This window comes from Pristis pectinata, chromosome 17, assembly GCF_009764475.1.
Source record: "Pristis pectinata isolate sPriPec2 chromosome 17, sPriPec2.1.pri, whole genome shotgun sequence".
Taxonomy (NCBI): domain Eukaryota; kingdom Metazoa; phylum Chordata; class Chondrichthyes; order Rhinopristiformes; family Pristidae; genus Pristis; species Pristis pectinata.
In genome coordinates, this window is record NC_067421.1 from 14,513,744 (window position 1) to 14,527,597 (window position 13,854).

General features: G+C 41.7%; 1 protein-coding gene across 3 annotated transcripts in view; it reads right to left on the reverse strand.

Moving 5' to 3' along the window:
• c17h12orf43 (chromosome 17 C12orf43 homolog) overlaps positions 1-13,795 on the reverse strand; it is a 29,415-nt gene extending 15,620 nt beyond the window's left edge. For 2 of the 3 annotated variants that reach the window (XM_052032576.1, XM_052032575.1), the window contains exons 1-4: positions 13,595-13,795; positions 5,440-5,491; positions 4,457-4,555; positions 278-342 (exon numbers count right to left, since the gene is read on the reverse strand). In XM_052032576.1, the coding sequence (XP_051888536.1) occupies positions 278-342; positions 4,457-4,555; positions 5,440-5,491; positions 13,595-13,700 (322 nt within the window). In that variant the 5' untranslated portion in view covers positions 13,701-13,795. The remainder of the gene's footprint in view (positions 1-277; positions 343-4,456; positions 4,556-5,439; positions 5,492-13,594) is intronic. The other variant, XM_052032577.1, reaches the window with a different exon arrangement.
• Between the last annotated feature and the right edge of the window lie 59 nt (positions 13,796-13,854).

Genomic DNA, 13,854 nt, shown 5'->3' on the forward strand with positions numbered 1-13,854 from the left:
CATTGTTGGACAAACAGGAAGAGCTTTCTCCTGCTAAATTCTGTCTGTCTGCACATGATCATATTCAGCAAGTTAAGAAAGGATTTTATTTTTTTTAATTTCTTGACCTTTAAGTCCATTTCTAACAGTATTTCCAATATTAAAATGATGGACAAGAAATACGCATCTTTACATAAAACACAGGTTATATTGGAGCTACATGATAACAAGTTGCATTAATACGAGAGCTTTGGTCCAGAGAAACAAATTGGCAAAAGTAAACAAAATAATCAATTACCTTCATCATCACCAGTCTCTGCTTGCTGCTTTAGAAAGGGCCCAGAATTGTCAACAGTAATGATGCTGAAAAATAAAAAAAGGCATACAAAATATTGAATTGAATTGCACCCTCACATTTGTATACAGAACGATCTTCCACCAAGTTCATGGTGATATCCAACCTACAACAAAACATGAAGCTTTATATGAAAACCAGACTGCAAATAGGTAGACTATGAGTTGTCTACTTGCAGTTTGGTGTTCTTTCAAAACTTCACTGGTTCTTATTCTGATAAAGACCACATTCTTACAGTTAATCATTGAGAATCATAGTTTCTTGGCTCTAGATCACAGCCATGGTGTAAACATAAACCAAAAAAAGTTAGGTGAGAGTGGTTGCACTTGAAATTGAGGCACAAGAGGGACATTAAGTCTCGAGTCTTTAAGATAATGGTAAGATTTTGGGGACCCAAGTACCATGCAATTCAACATAGGGTACACAACCTCTCACTCCCTCACGTACCCACAAACTTCATGCAGCCGATCCAACTGACTTTCTGATCAACAAATGACCCACAGTGTGTTAATGATGGGGCATTCAGCAATGGTAATGCTATTCAATGGAAGGATAGGTCATAATCATAGAGTAATATAGCACAGATACAGGCCCTTTGGCCCAATGAGTCCTTTCCAAACATGGTGCCCACGCAGCGAGTCCCAATTTTCTGCCCGTATCCCTCCAAGTCCCACCCCTCCATGTACCTATCCAAGTGCTTCTTAAATGATACTATTGTGGGATTCATAAATTTCCTGATCTTTATCCCGAGTACCACCAAAGTTGCATGTGAAACTGCCAACAATTCTCACCAAGAAACAGGTTATATTATCGGTGCTCATCAATGAAACGGGCTCATTTAAATGATTGTGCTGTAGCTTTTAAGGCTTATGACCTGCATTTGATTGATATTCAATTTTTTTATTGCTTCAACTAAATTACATTTTTACAAAGGCTCATTTAATGTTTTATTTAAGTTTTGACTATAAACTTAATATTTAATTGAGCACAACAGAAAGTGAAAACAATTTCATACTAGTAAGTTTAGTCTTTTATTCACTGACTGGTAAATAATGATCAAAATACAAATTAATTTCTATAGGTGTTAGACATTTTCTCATGGAAGATGGATGGTCATTGCCTGGTAATGGGATTCTTACTTTGATATGTTAGTTATTAGAGGTTACCTTTTTATGGCTCTACTCTATCTAGACTTCTAAACTGTAATGTTCTTGCAGACCAAGTGCCTTTCATTTCGAAGTGTGGTGAAGAAAAACTGTCTCCATTTTAACATAGTGTTTTTAAAACTAGAAAAAGAAACAAGGACCAACATTCCTATTTGCCACACATGCTAATAGAAAATGTTGCTTTGGATAAAGATCTGCACCTTTTACACCTGAATGTTCACAATGACAGGATGGAATTGTTGACAATTTTTTAAAGGAGACAGTTTTTCTTTTAAAAAAGAAAGTGAACCCAATTACAGGAATAAATAGAAAAAACATCCTACAGTGTAATTCTAATTTCCATAATTGGAGGCAATACCTGTAGAAACTGAAAAAAATAAGTGGGTAATGGACATGCATCTTATGCTTATTTTAGTGCCGTTTTTAATCTATATGTAATTTAATCAAATTTGCAGGACGTAATGACAAATCTTATTTCATTCAACCTTAAAAATTAGGTGACCGATAAAAAAAGTAACAGACCAAGTTGTGCCCATTTCTCGGGCTTTTAACCTGGCACACATGGTACCTTCATCCAAACTGAAATGGAATAATTGCAGGAACAATACTACTTAGAAGACATCTTACCTTTATTCCACAAAACCAATCCCCAATTCCCAAAAGTTATTTTGCATAACCAAGAGAAAAAGTTCTGCTTTATGTACAAAACTAATTGGATTTCTTTTTGCTCCAAGTCCTTCTCAGTTGGAGGTAATACCTAATTTTAATAGAGTACATTTGACACAGCAAAATGTCCCAAGGCACTTCAACAGTGCATAATGAGACAAAAGTTAATGCCAGGGAAAAAGGCTGCATAACAAAAAAAATTCCTCAGAAAGGTAGATTTTAAAAGCATGCCTTAAGGGAGGAAAGATGGAGAGACGCCACGTGCTAGGGAGAAGGTCCCTGATATCAGGGACTACATGCCTTGGCATGGCAAACAATGATTGATTGAAGAGGGGTGAAATAGGCACAAAGTCCGAATTAGAGGAATGTAAAGTTCTCATTGGATCGCAGGGCTAAAGGAAACTAAAGAGACCTGGATGGCAGAGGCCACTGAGAAAACTGAACATGACGACTACAATTCTCTTTTTGCTTCACAACAAATGCAAGACAAAGCACAAATCAAGAACTCTACTGTTTGTTTGAAGAGATTGACATCAAACCCACCATGACTGACAAGTTCAACAACCTGGCCAAACAACTGAGTGGGTGTTTGTCACCAAGGACGCAGAAACCGAGGGGCCTGGTGGTCTCCCAGTGTGGGGCTGGAGCCACCCAAGGATGACACTGACAACCAATTGCTAGACTGCAAGGAAGGGGCCTTGGTCCAGTCACAGTCCCCACAGTGGAGGCACTAGGAAGCAAGGGAGAAGAGGAGCTGGGGCCCGGATCCTGTCCATGCTGGGGTACAACAGTAGGTGCAGGAACCTACCAGCAAGTTGCTGCACTGAGAAGGTCAGTGGAGGGGGTATCTGTGGAGGAAGTAGAGTTTGAGAACAGGGTGGGATCTGCCAGGCAACGTCTTCTGTCACAGGCCTCAGGTGCTGGGAGTGGGTTAAAGAGACATTGACACTCTGACAGTGTGTAGTCTCTGCAGTCTATGTAAGGGGGATGCTTCAGAATGCCAGGAGATATCAATGGGCAGAACAATGGACCCAGTGGTGAGAGAGGAATTGTGGTTAGGTTAATGGAACAAGACAGAGGAAGACACAAATCAGGGAGAGGATGTTGAATGGTGTGGAAGGACAGGGGTGCATCTCCACAGAAAGGTAGAAGGCAGCAGTTAAAAAGGCACACAGGATCTCTCCTTCATTAGCCAAGAGTCAAAAATATACTTTATTCATAATATTGTTTCCTAGGATAGGTCAACAAAAACAAGGAGAACAGAGGTTTATGGTGAGAGGACAGAGTTTTAAATAGGATCTGAGGGGCAAGTTCTTTACATAGAGAGTGGCAGACATCTGGTGAAGTCAAATACAATCACTATGTTGAGAGGCATTTAGACGGGCACTTAAATAGGCAAGGCATAGGATATGGCTCGAATGCAGGTAAATGCAATTAGTGTAGATGGGCAAAAAGGTCAGCATGCACATGGTGGGCCAAAGGACCCACTTCTGTGATGTATGACTCTATGTCTAAATATAAAATTAAACATAGATGCTTATGATTATTTCAGCCAATCTACGTTGCTATTGAAGTACCCAATTTTCACCACTAGATGCTCAAGTGAGCTCTGCAAATTTTTACAGATTCCTCCCAATCAGATGTTGCCAGACAAAGTTTCACTGAGTTTCTTCGATCATGCATCAGGGACCACACTGATCATTTCCAATATGGGGACATGAAAAGGATATTTCTGGTTATGATTGGTTTCCACTAACTTCCCAAACAAAAATGATCTGTTGAGCTTCAGTAAAATTTCCTCCAAATTCACTGGAGGATAAGTGACCAATGTCAGTGCCCTCTCCCAGGCCAACATTGAAACACCAGTTATTCTCAGTCAGCTACATAGGGCTGGCAGGTCACTCACCTACCCAACAATTGACTCTCAAAATAGACACTTATTTCAAACTCTGTTTGGGAGAAGATTACCAGGAGGACAGAGGAAAAACTTCAAGTATGTGCTCAAACTTTTGTTAAAGTGCAACTGCACCATCTGACTCCTGGGAATCTCTGGCACATGACTGCTCAAAAGTAGAGATGCAGCATCTGGAATGGTACTGAGAACCTTGAGGTCATACACTTATGGCACACTGAAGAATATTTGATGCTATTTCTCCAAACCTGTTTATAAGTTTAGAATAAGTGTTTTAAGTCTAGAAAACGGCACACACTGGGAATGCAAAGATTAGATACACAGCAGTTACACACATAACCAAGAGCTTGATGCAAAATTATTCATTTTGTTTCCTACTTATCTAACAAGACGCCCAGCCTTTTAGCAACGTGACTTCTGAATTCCGGCGTTGTCTGCAGCTCATTTCCATCGTGCTGCTGATTATCTATGTTTTGCCTACAGGGGAGAACAAATTAAGCTCAACATTTTAACCACAGGGAGAGCAAATTCATAGCAATTCTCTCTCTGAAGAACATTGTTGCAATTGCGAAGTCACAGTAAGGCTCTGACTGCAAAACAATTAAAATACAATTCCAAATCGGTTATTAACAGCACATTTTAATAACAACTACTTTAACATAGAAAAACAACTTTATAGCACTCCCTATAATTATTTTACATTTTGATAACCAGTAATTTGCAAATCAGCATTAAACTTTGACCAGGCAGCATTATCAGGCAGAGATCAACTCAGTGACAAAAGAATAGACATTAGGAAAGGTGACAGTCTATTTGAGTGATAAAATCTGAAATCCCAAAAGAAGTTCCAGAACTCAAAGTGACATGGCTGAAACCACATCCTGAGGTAAGTCTGTGTGGACCATATGGTGATGGCTCTCCCTCAACATTATTATGGACACATTGCCTATCCTTTTATATGACTGTCAGTATTCTGGAAGTGTAAATGCAGCCTGTCTCTGATACTGCCCTTGATACCGTGGAATTTCTCAGAGCAACCAGGAATCAATAAATATAGCCATGCTGGTATCACTTGAATACCAAGAACAATTCATTAAAAGAGACTACTGTCTTGAACCCATACAGTTGTTTGTAAGTAACAATAACTTCTCCTGCATAATGCAAACATTATTGGATATTTCAGCAAAAGCATTAAAAATGAAAAAATATTTCAAGATCTATATTTTTATGTGATAACCAAACAGTAAAACAAATAAACACAAGTCCTGTGGCAAGTCAAGATTCAAAACTCCCATATAACCTGAATACTGAATGGAAAACAACATTACGGAATATAGAAATCTTGTGCATACGTACTGTACCTGCGACTTGGTTTTGTTGGTGCTGAAGTGCTCTTATCTTCACTGGTCCCAGCTAGTGAGGGAAAATATTAAAAAGGACAACTATTATTATTATGAATAGGAAGCTACTTCATTTCAAAAGCATTTGTAATGTTTTTGGGATTGAGACCAAAAATTCAAGTGGAGCTGTTGAAAGCAAAGTAACTGAAACTAAAATATTTTATGGTTTAAAAAGGTGCTGACATTACAAAAATTGGTGAAGTGGTAGTTAATGAAAAGGGTTGTCCAAGGATACAGTGGAACATTGATCAACTGGAAAGTTGGGCAGAGCAGTGGCAGACAGAATTTAATCCAGACAGGTGTGAGGTAATGTACTTTGGTAGGATATTTAGAGTAAATGGCAGGGGCTTAGGAGGTTGATGTACAGAGAGACCTCGGGATGCAAGTCCACAGCTCCCTTGAAGTGGCAACACAGGTGAACAGGCTAGTGAAAAAGGTATTTGGTATGCTTGCCTTCATAGACCGAGGCATTGAGAATAAGTGCTGGGATGTCATGAAGCAGTTGTACAAAACATTGGTTAGATCGCACTTGAGAATAGTTCTGGTCATCACACTACAAGAAGTGTGTGGTAGCAATAGACGGTGCAGAAAGTATTCACCAGGATGTGCCTAGAATGGAGACCTGTAATTTACAAAGACAGATTGGATAGGCTGGGTTTATTCTCACTGGAACATAGGAGGTTGAGGGGAGACTTTAGAGGTTTATAAATGTATGTAGGGTTAGATAGTCAGAATCTTTATCCCCAGGGCAGAGGAGTCTAGAACTAGAAGAACAAGTTTAAGTTGAGAGGGGAGAAATTTAAAGAAGATCCAAGAGTATGTTTTTCATATGCAGAGGGATTATTCCAATGTTCTTAATGCCATCCCAAATCTCCTTCACTGTGTTAAGTAGTCATCAGCCAGTGACTCCCAGGAGTCAGTGGGGATGTTGCATTTCTTCAGGGAGGTTTTGAGCACATCTTTGAATTCTTTCCTCTGTCTACCTGGTAAATCTCTTTCCATGACAGAACTCAGAATAGAGTTCACTGGTTTCGGGTATGTAAATGATCTGACTTGTCCACGATAGTCCACGGGGTGTAACTAGGGCATTCAATATTGGGATACTGGCCAGGGAGAAGATACCAACATTGGTTTGTTCATCTTTCCAATGAATTGGGAGGATTTTGTGGAGACAGCATTGGTGGTATATTTCCAGCATCAAGATATGTGCTGTAGGTATTCCACGTCTCACAACCAAGTAGGAGGGCAGGTACCATAGCTGCCCAGTAGACCATAAATTTTATGCCAGGTCTAAAAGGTTTTTATATTCAGATATCCTTCAATATGCATTTCAAACAGAAGTGGATACATCAGGCTGCTGTTCATCAGCTACAGCTGAGTTCAACACAATCATCCCCTCAAAACTTATCACCAAGCTCCAATACCTGGGCATCTGTACCTCCCCTTACAACTGGTTCCTTGACTTCCTCTTCGGCAGACCTCATTAGTATGGATAGGTAACAACATCTCCTCACTGACCACCAACACAGGTGCACCTCAGGGCTGCATGCTTAGCCCTCTGCTCTACTCTCTTTACACCCAGAACTGTGGCTACGCACAGATTCACCGACAACATCGCCGTTGTTGGCCGAATCATGGGTGGTGATGAGTCAGCGCACAGATGTGAGATACGACACCTGGTTGAGTTGTGTTGCAACAACCTCTCACTCAACGTCAACAAAACCAAGGAACTGACCATTGACTTCAGAAAGGGAAAGTCAGGAGACCATATGCCCATTTTCATTGGTAGGTCTGAGGTGGAGAGAGTTAACAGCTTAAAATTCCTGGGTGTTAGCATCTTGGATGATCTATCCTGGACCCAACATACTGATGCAATCACAAAGAAGGGCCCCAGAAGCTTAAGGAGATTTGGCATTTCACCAAATACACTAACAAATTTCTATAGATGCACTGTAGAAAGTATCCTGACTCACCGTCAGGGAGGAGATACAGAAGTCTGAAGTCCTACACCACTGGGTTCAAGGACAACTACTTTCCTACAACCATCAGATTCTTGAACAGACCAGAACAAGCCCAATCCTACCTCAGCAATGGAACACTACGGACCACCTCTTGGATTACCGTAAATTTGTTTCTGATTGTGGTTTGTTTTGCATTAATGTCTTGTTTTGCATAGTCTTTTTCTTCACTGCCTTATATAACTTATACCCTGTTGTCTGAATCTACGTGCCTGCGATGCTGCTGTAAGCAAGTTTTTCATTATACCAGTACCTCACCATACGTGCATATGACAATAAACTCAACTTGAATTAACAAAGGCTGTTTTGGTGCTTTAAAGTTGGATTTCCAAGTTTGCCTTTTCCAAAATTGCCTCCCAAGATATGGGAAGTGGACCACATTTTCATGAAACTTTTATTGAAGGGCAATGTAGTGCAGCAGGAGTAGGTTGATAGAGGACCTTTGCCTTCTGGATATTGAGTGCAAGGTTCACCCTCTCGTATGCTTCAGTTAAAATGTCTGCTATGGTTTAAGTTCAAACTTTGAGTGTGTGCAAATGCAAGCATCAAATGTATATTATATTGCAGCTCTGCTACTAAGGGTTTGGGTAACCTTAATTCTTGGGTGCAGTCACTATAAATTAAAGAACTGCCCATCAGTTCTGAAGATTAACTCCAGCCCTGTGGGAAAATTAGTATTGGTATATTATTGTCACTTGTTCTGAGGTACAGTGAAAAACTTGTCTTGCATACCGTTCATACAGATCAATTCATTACACAGTGCATTGAGGTAGTACAGGGTAAACACAATAACAGAATACAGAGTAAAGTGTCACAGCTACAGGGAAGTGCAGTGCAGGTAGACAATAAGGTGCAAGGTCATAACAAGGTAGATTGTGAGGTCAAGAGTCCATCTCACCATATAAGGGAACCGTTCACTAGTCTTATCACAGTGGGATAGAAGCTGTCCTTGAGTCTGGTGGTATGTGCCCTCAGGCTGCTGTATCTTCTGCCTGATGGGAGAGGGAAGAAAAGAGAATGACCCAGGTGGGTGGGGTGTTTGATTATGTTGGCTGCTTCACCAGGGCAGCGAGAGGTATAGACAAAGTCCATGGAGGGGAGGCTGGTTTCCGTGATGGGCTGGCCTGTGTCCACAACTCTCTGCAGTTTCTTGCGGTCCCGGGCAGAGCAGTTGCCATACCAAGCCATGATGCATCCAGATAGGATGCTTTCTATGGTGCATTGACAAAAGTTGGTGAGTGTCAAAGGGGACATACCAAATTTCTTTAAAGCCTAAGGAAGTAGAGGCACTGGTGAGCTTTCTTGGCCGTGGCGTCCACATGGTTGGACCAGAACAGACTGCTGGTGCTGTTAACTCCCAGGAACTTGAAGCTCTCAACCCTCTCGACCTCAGCACCATTGATGTAGACAGGTGCAGGTACACTACCCTCTTTCCTGAAGTCAATGACCAGCTCTTTTGTTTTGTTGACATTGAGGGAAACATTGTTGACATGACACCGTGTCACTAAGCTCTCCATCTCCTTCCTGTACTCTGACTCATCGTTATTTGAGATACAGCCTACTACGGTGGTATCATCTGCAAACTTGTAGATGGAGTTGGAGCAGAATCTGGCCACCCAGTCATGAGTATAAAGGGAGTAGAGGGCTGAGAACACAGCCTTGTGGGGCATCAGTGTTGAGAATAATCATGCTGGAGGTGTTGCTGCCTATCCTCACTGATTACGGTCTGTTGGTCAGAAAGTCAAGGATCCAGTGGCAGAGGGAGGTGTTGAGTCCCAGGTCTTGGAGTTTGGTGATGAGTTTGCTTGGAATTATTGTATTGAAGGTGGAGCTGTAGTCAATAAACAATAGTCTAACGTAGGTGTCTTTACTGTCCAGATTCTCCAGAGAGGAGTGTAGGGCCAGGGAGATGGTGTCCACTGTAGACCTGTTTTGCCAGTAGGTGAATTGCAGTGGGTCGATGTTGTCTGGGAGTCTGGAGTTAATGCGTGCCATGACCAGCCTCTCGAAGCACTTCATGATGGTGGATGTCAGGGCCACTGGTCAGTAGTCATTAAGGCCTGTTACCTTCTTTTCCTTAGGTACCGGGATGATAGTGGTCTTCTTAATTAAAACAGGTGGAAACCTCAGATTGAAGCAGGGAGAGGTTAAATATGTCTGCGAATACCCCTGCCAGCTGATCAGCACAAAATCTGAGCCAGGGACACCATCCGGACCAGATGCTTTCCTCGGGTTCACTCTCCAGAAGACTGATTTTACGTCCTTGACAGTGACCACAAGTTCAGTTGCATTGGAGGCTTTCAGGGTGGATTGTGACAATCCACTCCCCTTCTGTTCAAAACGCACATAGAATGTGTTACGCTCATCAGGAAGGGTTGCACTGTTGTCTGACCTCGTTTTGTAGCCCGTTATAGCATGTAAGCCCTACCACAACTGATGGCTGGTCTGGGACTCTATTTTGAACCGGTATTGTCTGTTAGCATTCCTGATAGCTTTCCAGAGATCATATCTTGATTTCTTGTAAAGGTCAGGATCACCTGATTTGAATGCAGCAGTCCTAGACTTCAGTAGGGAGTGGATCTCCCAGTTCATCCATGGTTTGTGGTTTGCGAACACCCAGACTGTCCTCTTTGCTGCACAGTCCTCAACACACTTGCTGATAAAATCTGTGATGGTAGTGACATATTCAAAGCTGGCAGCTGAGTCTTTGACGTCGGACCAGTCCACTGACTCAAAGCAGTCGCATAGAAGCTCACCTATTTCCTCAGACAAGCACTGCATGACTCTCTGTACTGGATCCTCCTGTTTCAGTTGCCTACATACCAAAATTGTTGAAAACGTTGCAGAAAAAAAGTGAGAAAGTGTTGTCACAATGAAACAACCTTGTTTGTCACCAGGTTCACAGAGAATGGTTCTATTGGTTGGTTAATATCGTAGCTTGCAATGCTGTCATGGAGCAAGTATTAGAGAAAAACAAATTTCTATGAGCAGGAATACTTGAAGGATATACAACTATCTCACCAACTGATGGAGACAAAGACTTTGGCATGGTCAAACGTCCATGTATAGTGGCTGGTTCTACTGCCTACATTTTAATTTTTGGAGTTGTTTTGTGATGAAAATCACATGCACTCAGCCTCTTGATATACAATACCCACAATGATTCAGGGAGCAGCTCTTTAGCGATTAAGCAGAGCCTCACTATGATTTTCCATGACAGGCAGCAGGGAGATCCTGCTCCCATTACCACAGTCAGACTTGTCTCCTTTCTTGAAGATGGTGATTGCTGCAGCACCTCTGACCTCCCCTCAAAAATATCCTTCTTCCCAGATGTAGGGGATTTGTACTTTTAATATTTATATTTTCTCTAAACACTATCTTCTCACTTTCATTAAATTTTAATGATTTCCAGTCCTTAATTCATTATTTTCACAGGAATGTTAATTATTTTTGACTATGAAGACTGATGTAAAGAAATTTTACAGGTTTTTTATTTTCTTATTTTTATTTGCAAGATTAACCCATTTTAATGCACGTATTACATCTGATTACCATTTTTCATCTACTATAATAGTGTTAATAGTGCAAGAGTGATTTCAATACTATAATTCCAAGCAAACTTATCATCAAACTCCAAGACCTGGGAGTCAACACCTCGCTCTGCAACTGAATCCTTGACTTCTTGACCAACAGACTGCAATCAGTGAGGATAGGCAGCAACACCTCCGCCTCAATTATTCTCAACACTGGTGCTCCATAAGGCTGCGTCCTCAGTCCCCTATTCTTTTTCCCTATACACTCAGGACTGCGTGGCCAGATCCTGCGCTAACTCCATCTACAAGTTTGCAAATGATACCACTGTAGTAGGCCATATCTCAAATAATGATATTAGAGAACAGGAAGTAGATAGAAAGCTTAGTAACATGGTGTCATAACAACAATTTTTCCCTCAATGTCAACAAAAGAGCTGGTCATTGACTTCAGGAAGGGGGATGGTGCAATGCTCCTGTCCACATCAACAGTGCCGAGGTCGAGAGGGTTGAGAGCTTCACGTACCTAGGAGTGAACATCATCAATAGCCTGACCTGGTCCAACCACGTAGATGCCACGACCAAGAAAGCTCACCAGCGCCTCTACTTCCTCAGGATGCTAAAGAAATTTGGCATGTCCCTGTCGATCCTTGCCAATTTTTATTGATGCACCATAGAAAGCATCCTATCTGGATGCATTGCAGCCTGGTATGGCAATTGCTCTGCCTCTGAGTGCAAGAAACTACAGAGAGTTGTGGACACAGCTCAGCATGTCACAGAAACCAGCCTCCCCTCCATGGACTGTCTATACTTCTCACTGCATCAGTAGAGCAGCCAGCATGATCAAAGACCCCACCCACCCCAGATATTCTCTCCTCCCCTCTCCCAACGGGCAGAAGATACAAAAGCCTGAAAGCACATACCACCAGGCTCATGGACAGTTTCTACCCCACTGTTATAACACCATTGAATGGTTCCCTGGTACAATAAGATGGACTCTTGACCTCACAGTCTACCTCATTATGACCTTGCACCTTATTGTCTACCTGCATTGCACTCTCTCTGTAACTATTACACTTTATTCTGCACTGTTATTGTTTTATCCTGTACTACCTCAATGCACTGTGTAATGAATTGATCTGTATTAACGGTATGCAAGACAAACTTTTCACTGTACCTTGGTACATGTGACAATAATAAACCAATTCAATATTACAATGCTACAAGTTTAACAACTGTTAAAGACTTGAGAAAATAGTTTGGCTGATGGAGACAATGGTGCTATGGAAAGTGCTTTTTGAGGACCAGATGCTATGAACTTTTTAAAATGGAAGAGGGATTAGCACAATCCTAGAAATGGGAAACACTGCTTACAGGAAGTACTACTGGACCAAGAAAGAGTACTTGGATGAGGACTGAATCTGCATACGATTAGAGCTTCAGAAGGCAGTTTTCATTGGGATGATGAATGTGTGCGAGTAAATTAATCTGGCAAGAATAGATGTAGAAATGGGTTTAAATTAATAGATCCAGTAGCGGCACAGGCCGCATTGGGATGAATACCATGTTCTGTTAAGGAATCTTTAGAGCACAAGGGTAAGGACTGGTTGAAAACCAGAATGGAAAATACAATTATAAATGAAAGCATTAAATGCCCAGGACACTAACAACATTTTCTTCCCTTGAATTTGCATTATTTTAGATTTTGTTGAATCCTAGAGTTATTTTACAAGTTACATCCTTCAAGTACATATCCTAACCTTTCATGCTAATTAACATTTTCATGGATAATAGCCATTCAATGCATCCATCAACTATGCAGCTTAAGAGATCTTGACAGCATCCAGAACTGAAAGTAAAAGATTCTCTTAATTGTTTGGAATGTTTTGCACCTTAGTAACAATTAACATTGGAAATTCAAGCATTGGAGCAAGACTGAATGTAATAATGAATCACATGTCAGAAGTCTCAAACTTGAATCAGTGTACTTTAATCTAAAACTATTTTATTTATTCATAAGATGTGGATGTCACCAGCACTCACTGGCAAATTCAATTGTCCCTATACTAATGAGGCAGTTAGAGTCAACCACATTGATGCGTTTACAATCACATGGAGCCCAGGCCAGACAAGCATGGCAGATTTCCTACTCCAAAGGAAAGTAGGGAACCTCATAAGTTTTTGCGACAATCCAGTAGCTGCGAGTTAAGAAACTGCAGCTGCTGGCAGTCCAGATGAAGGGTCCCGACCCGAAACGTCGACTGTCCATTTCCCTCCATAGATCCTGCCTGACCCTCTGAGTTCCGCCAGCATTTTCCGTATAGATGGGAGTTAAGAAGGTGCGTTATTAAAAAACCATTGGCAAACGTTTCAAAAGTAACAAGAATGTGCACATAATCAATGAACGTCCAGAAACTATGCAATTCACTTTAAAACTGAATTTAAAGCAAATATTTTTTAAAAACAGCATGGAGATGCTCACTTCTTACGAATTAAACTGTTTGCAAAGTAAACCAAGATGAAATTAGGTTGACTCCAGCCGGAAATATATCCGGAGATCTGCAATACCTATTGCTATCGGAGCACCGACGCCCCAAGCCGCCTCTCTGAGACGGAACAGTTCCTCCGCGCTGTCCGGGTCCGAGCTCTCCGCCTCCACGGCCACCGCCGCCATCTCAATATCCCCGACGTTGTCCGCCCGCACGGCCCCACGGGAGCTGTAGTCCCCGCGGCGTCGCCCGGCACAGAAACCAGAAGCGAGCTGACGTCAAAATGAAACTGCAACGCCCGCAATGCACAGCGAGCAGGTCGGAGACGGGCGAGGGCGC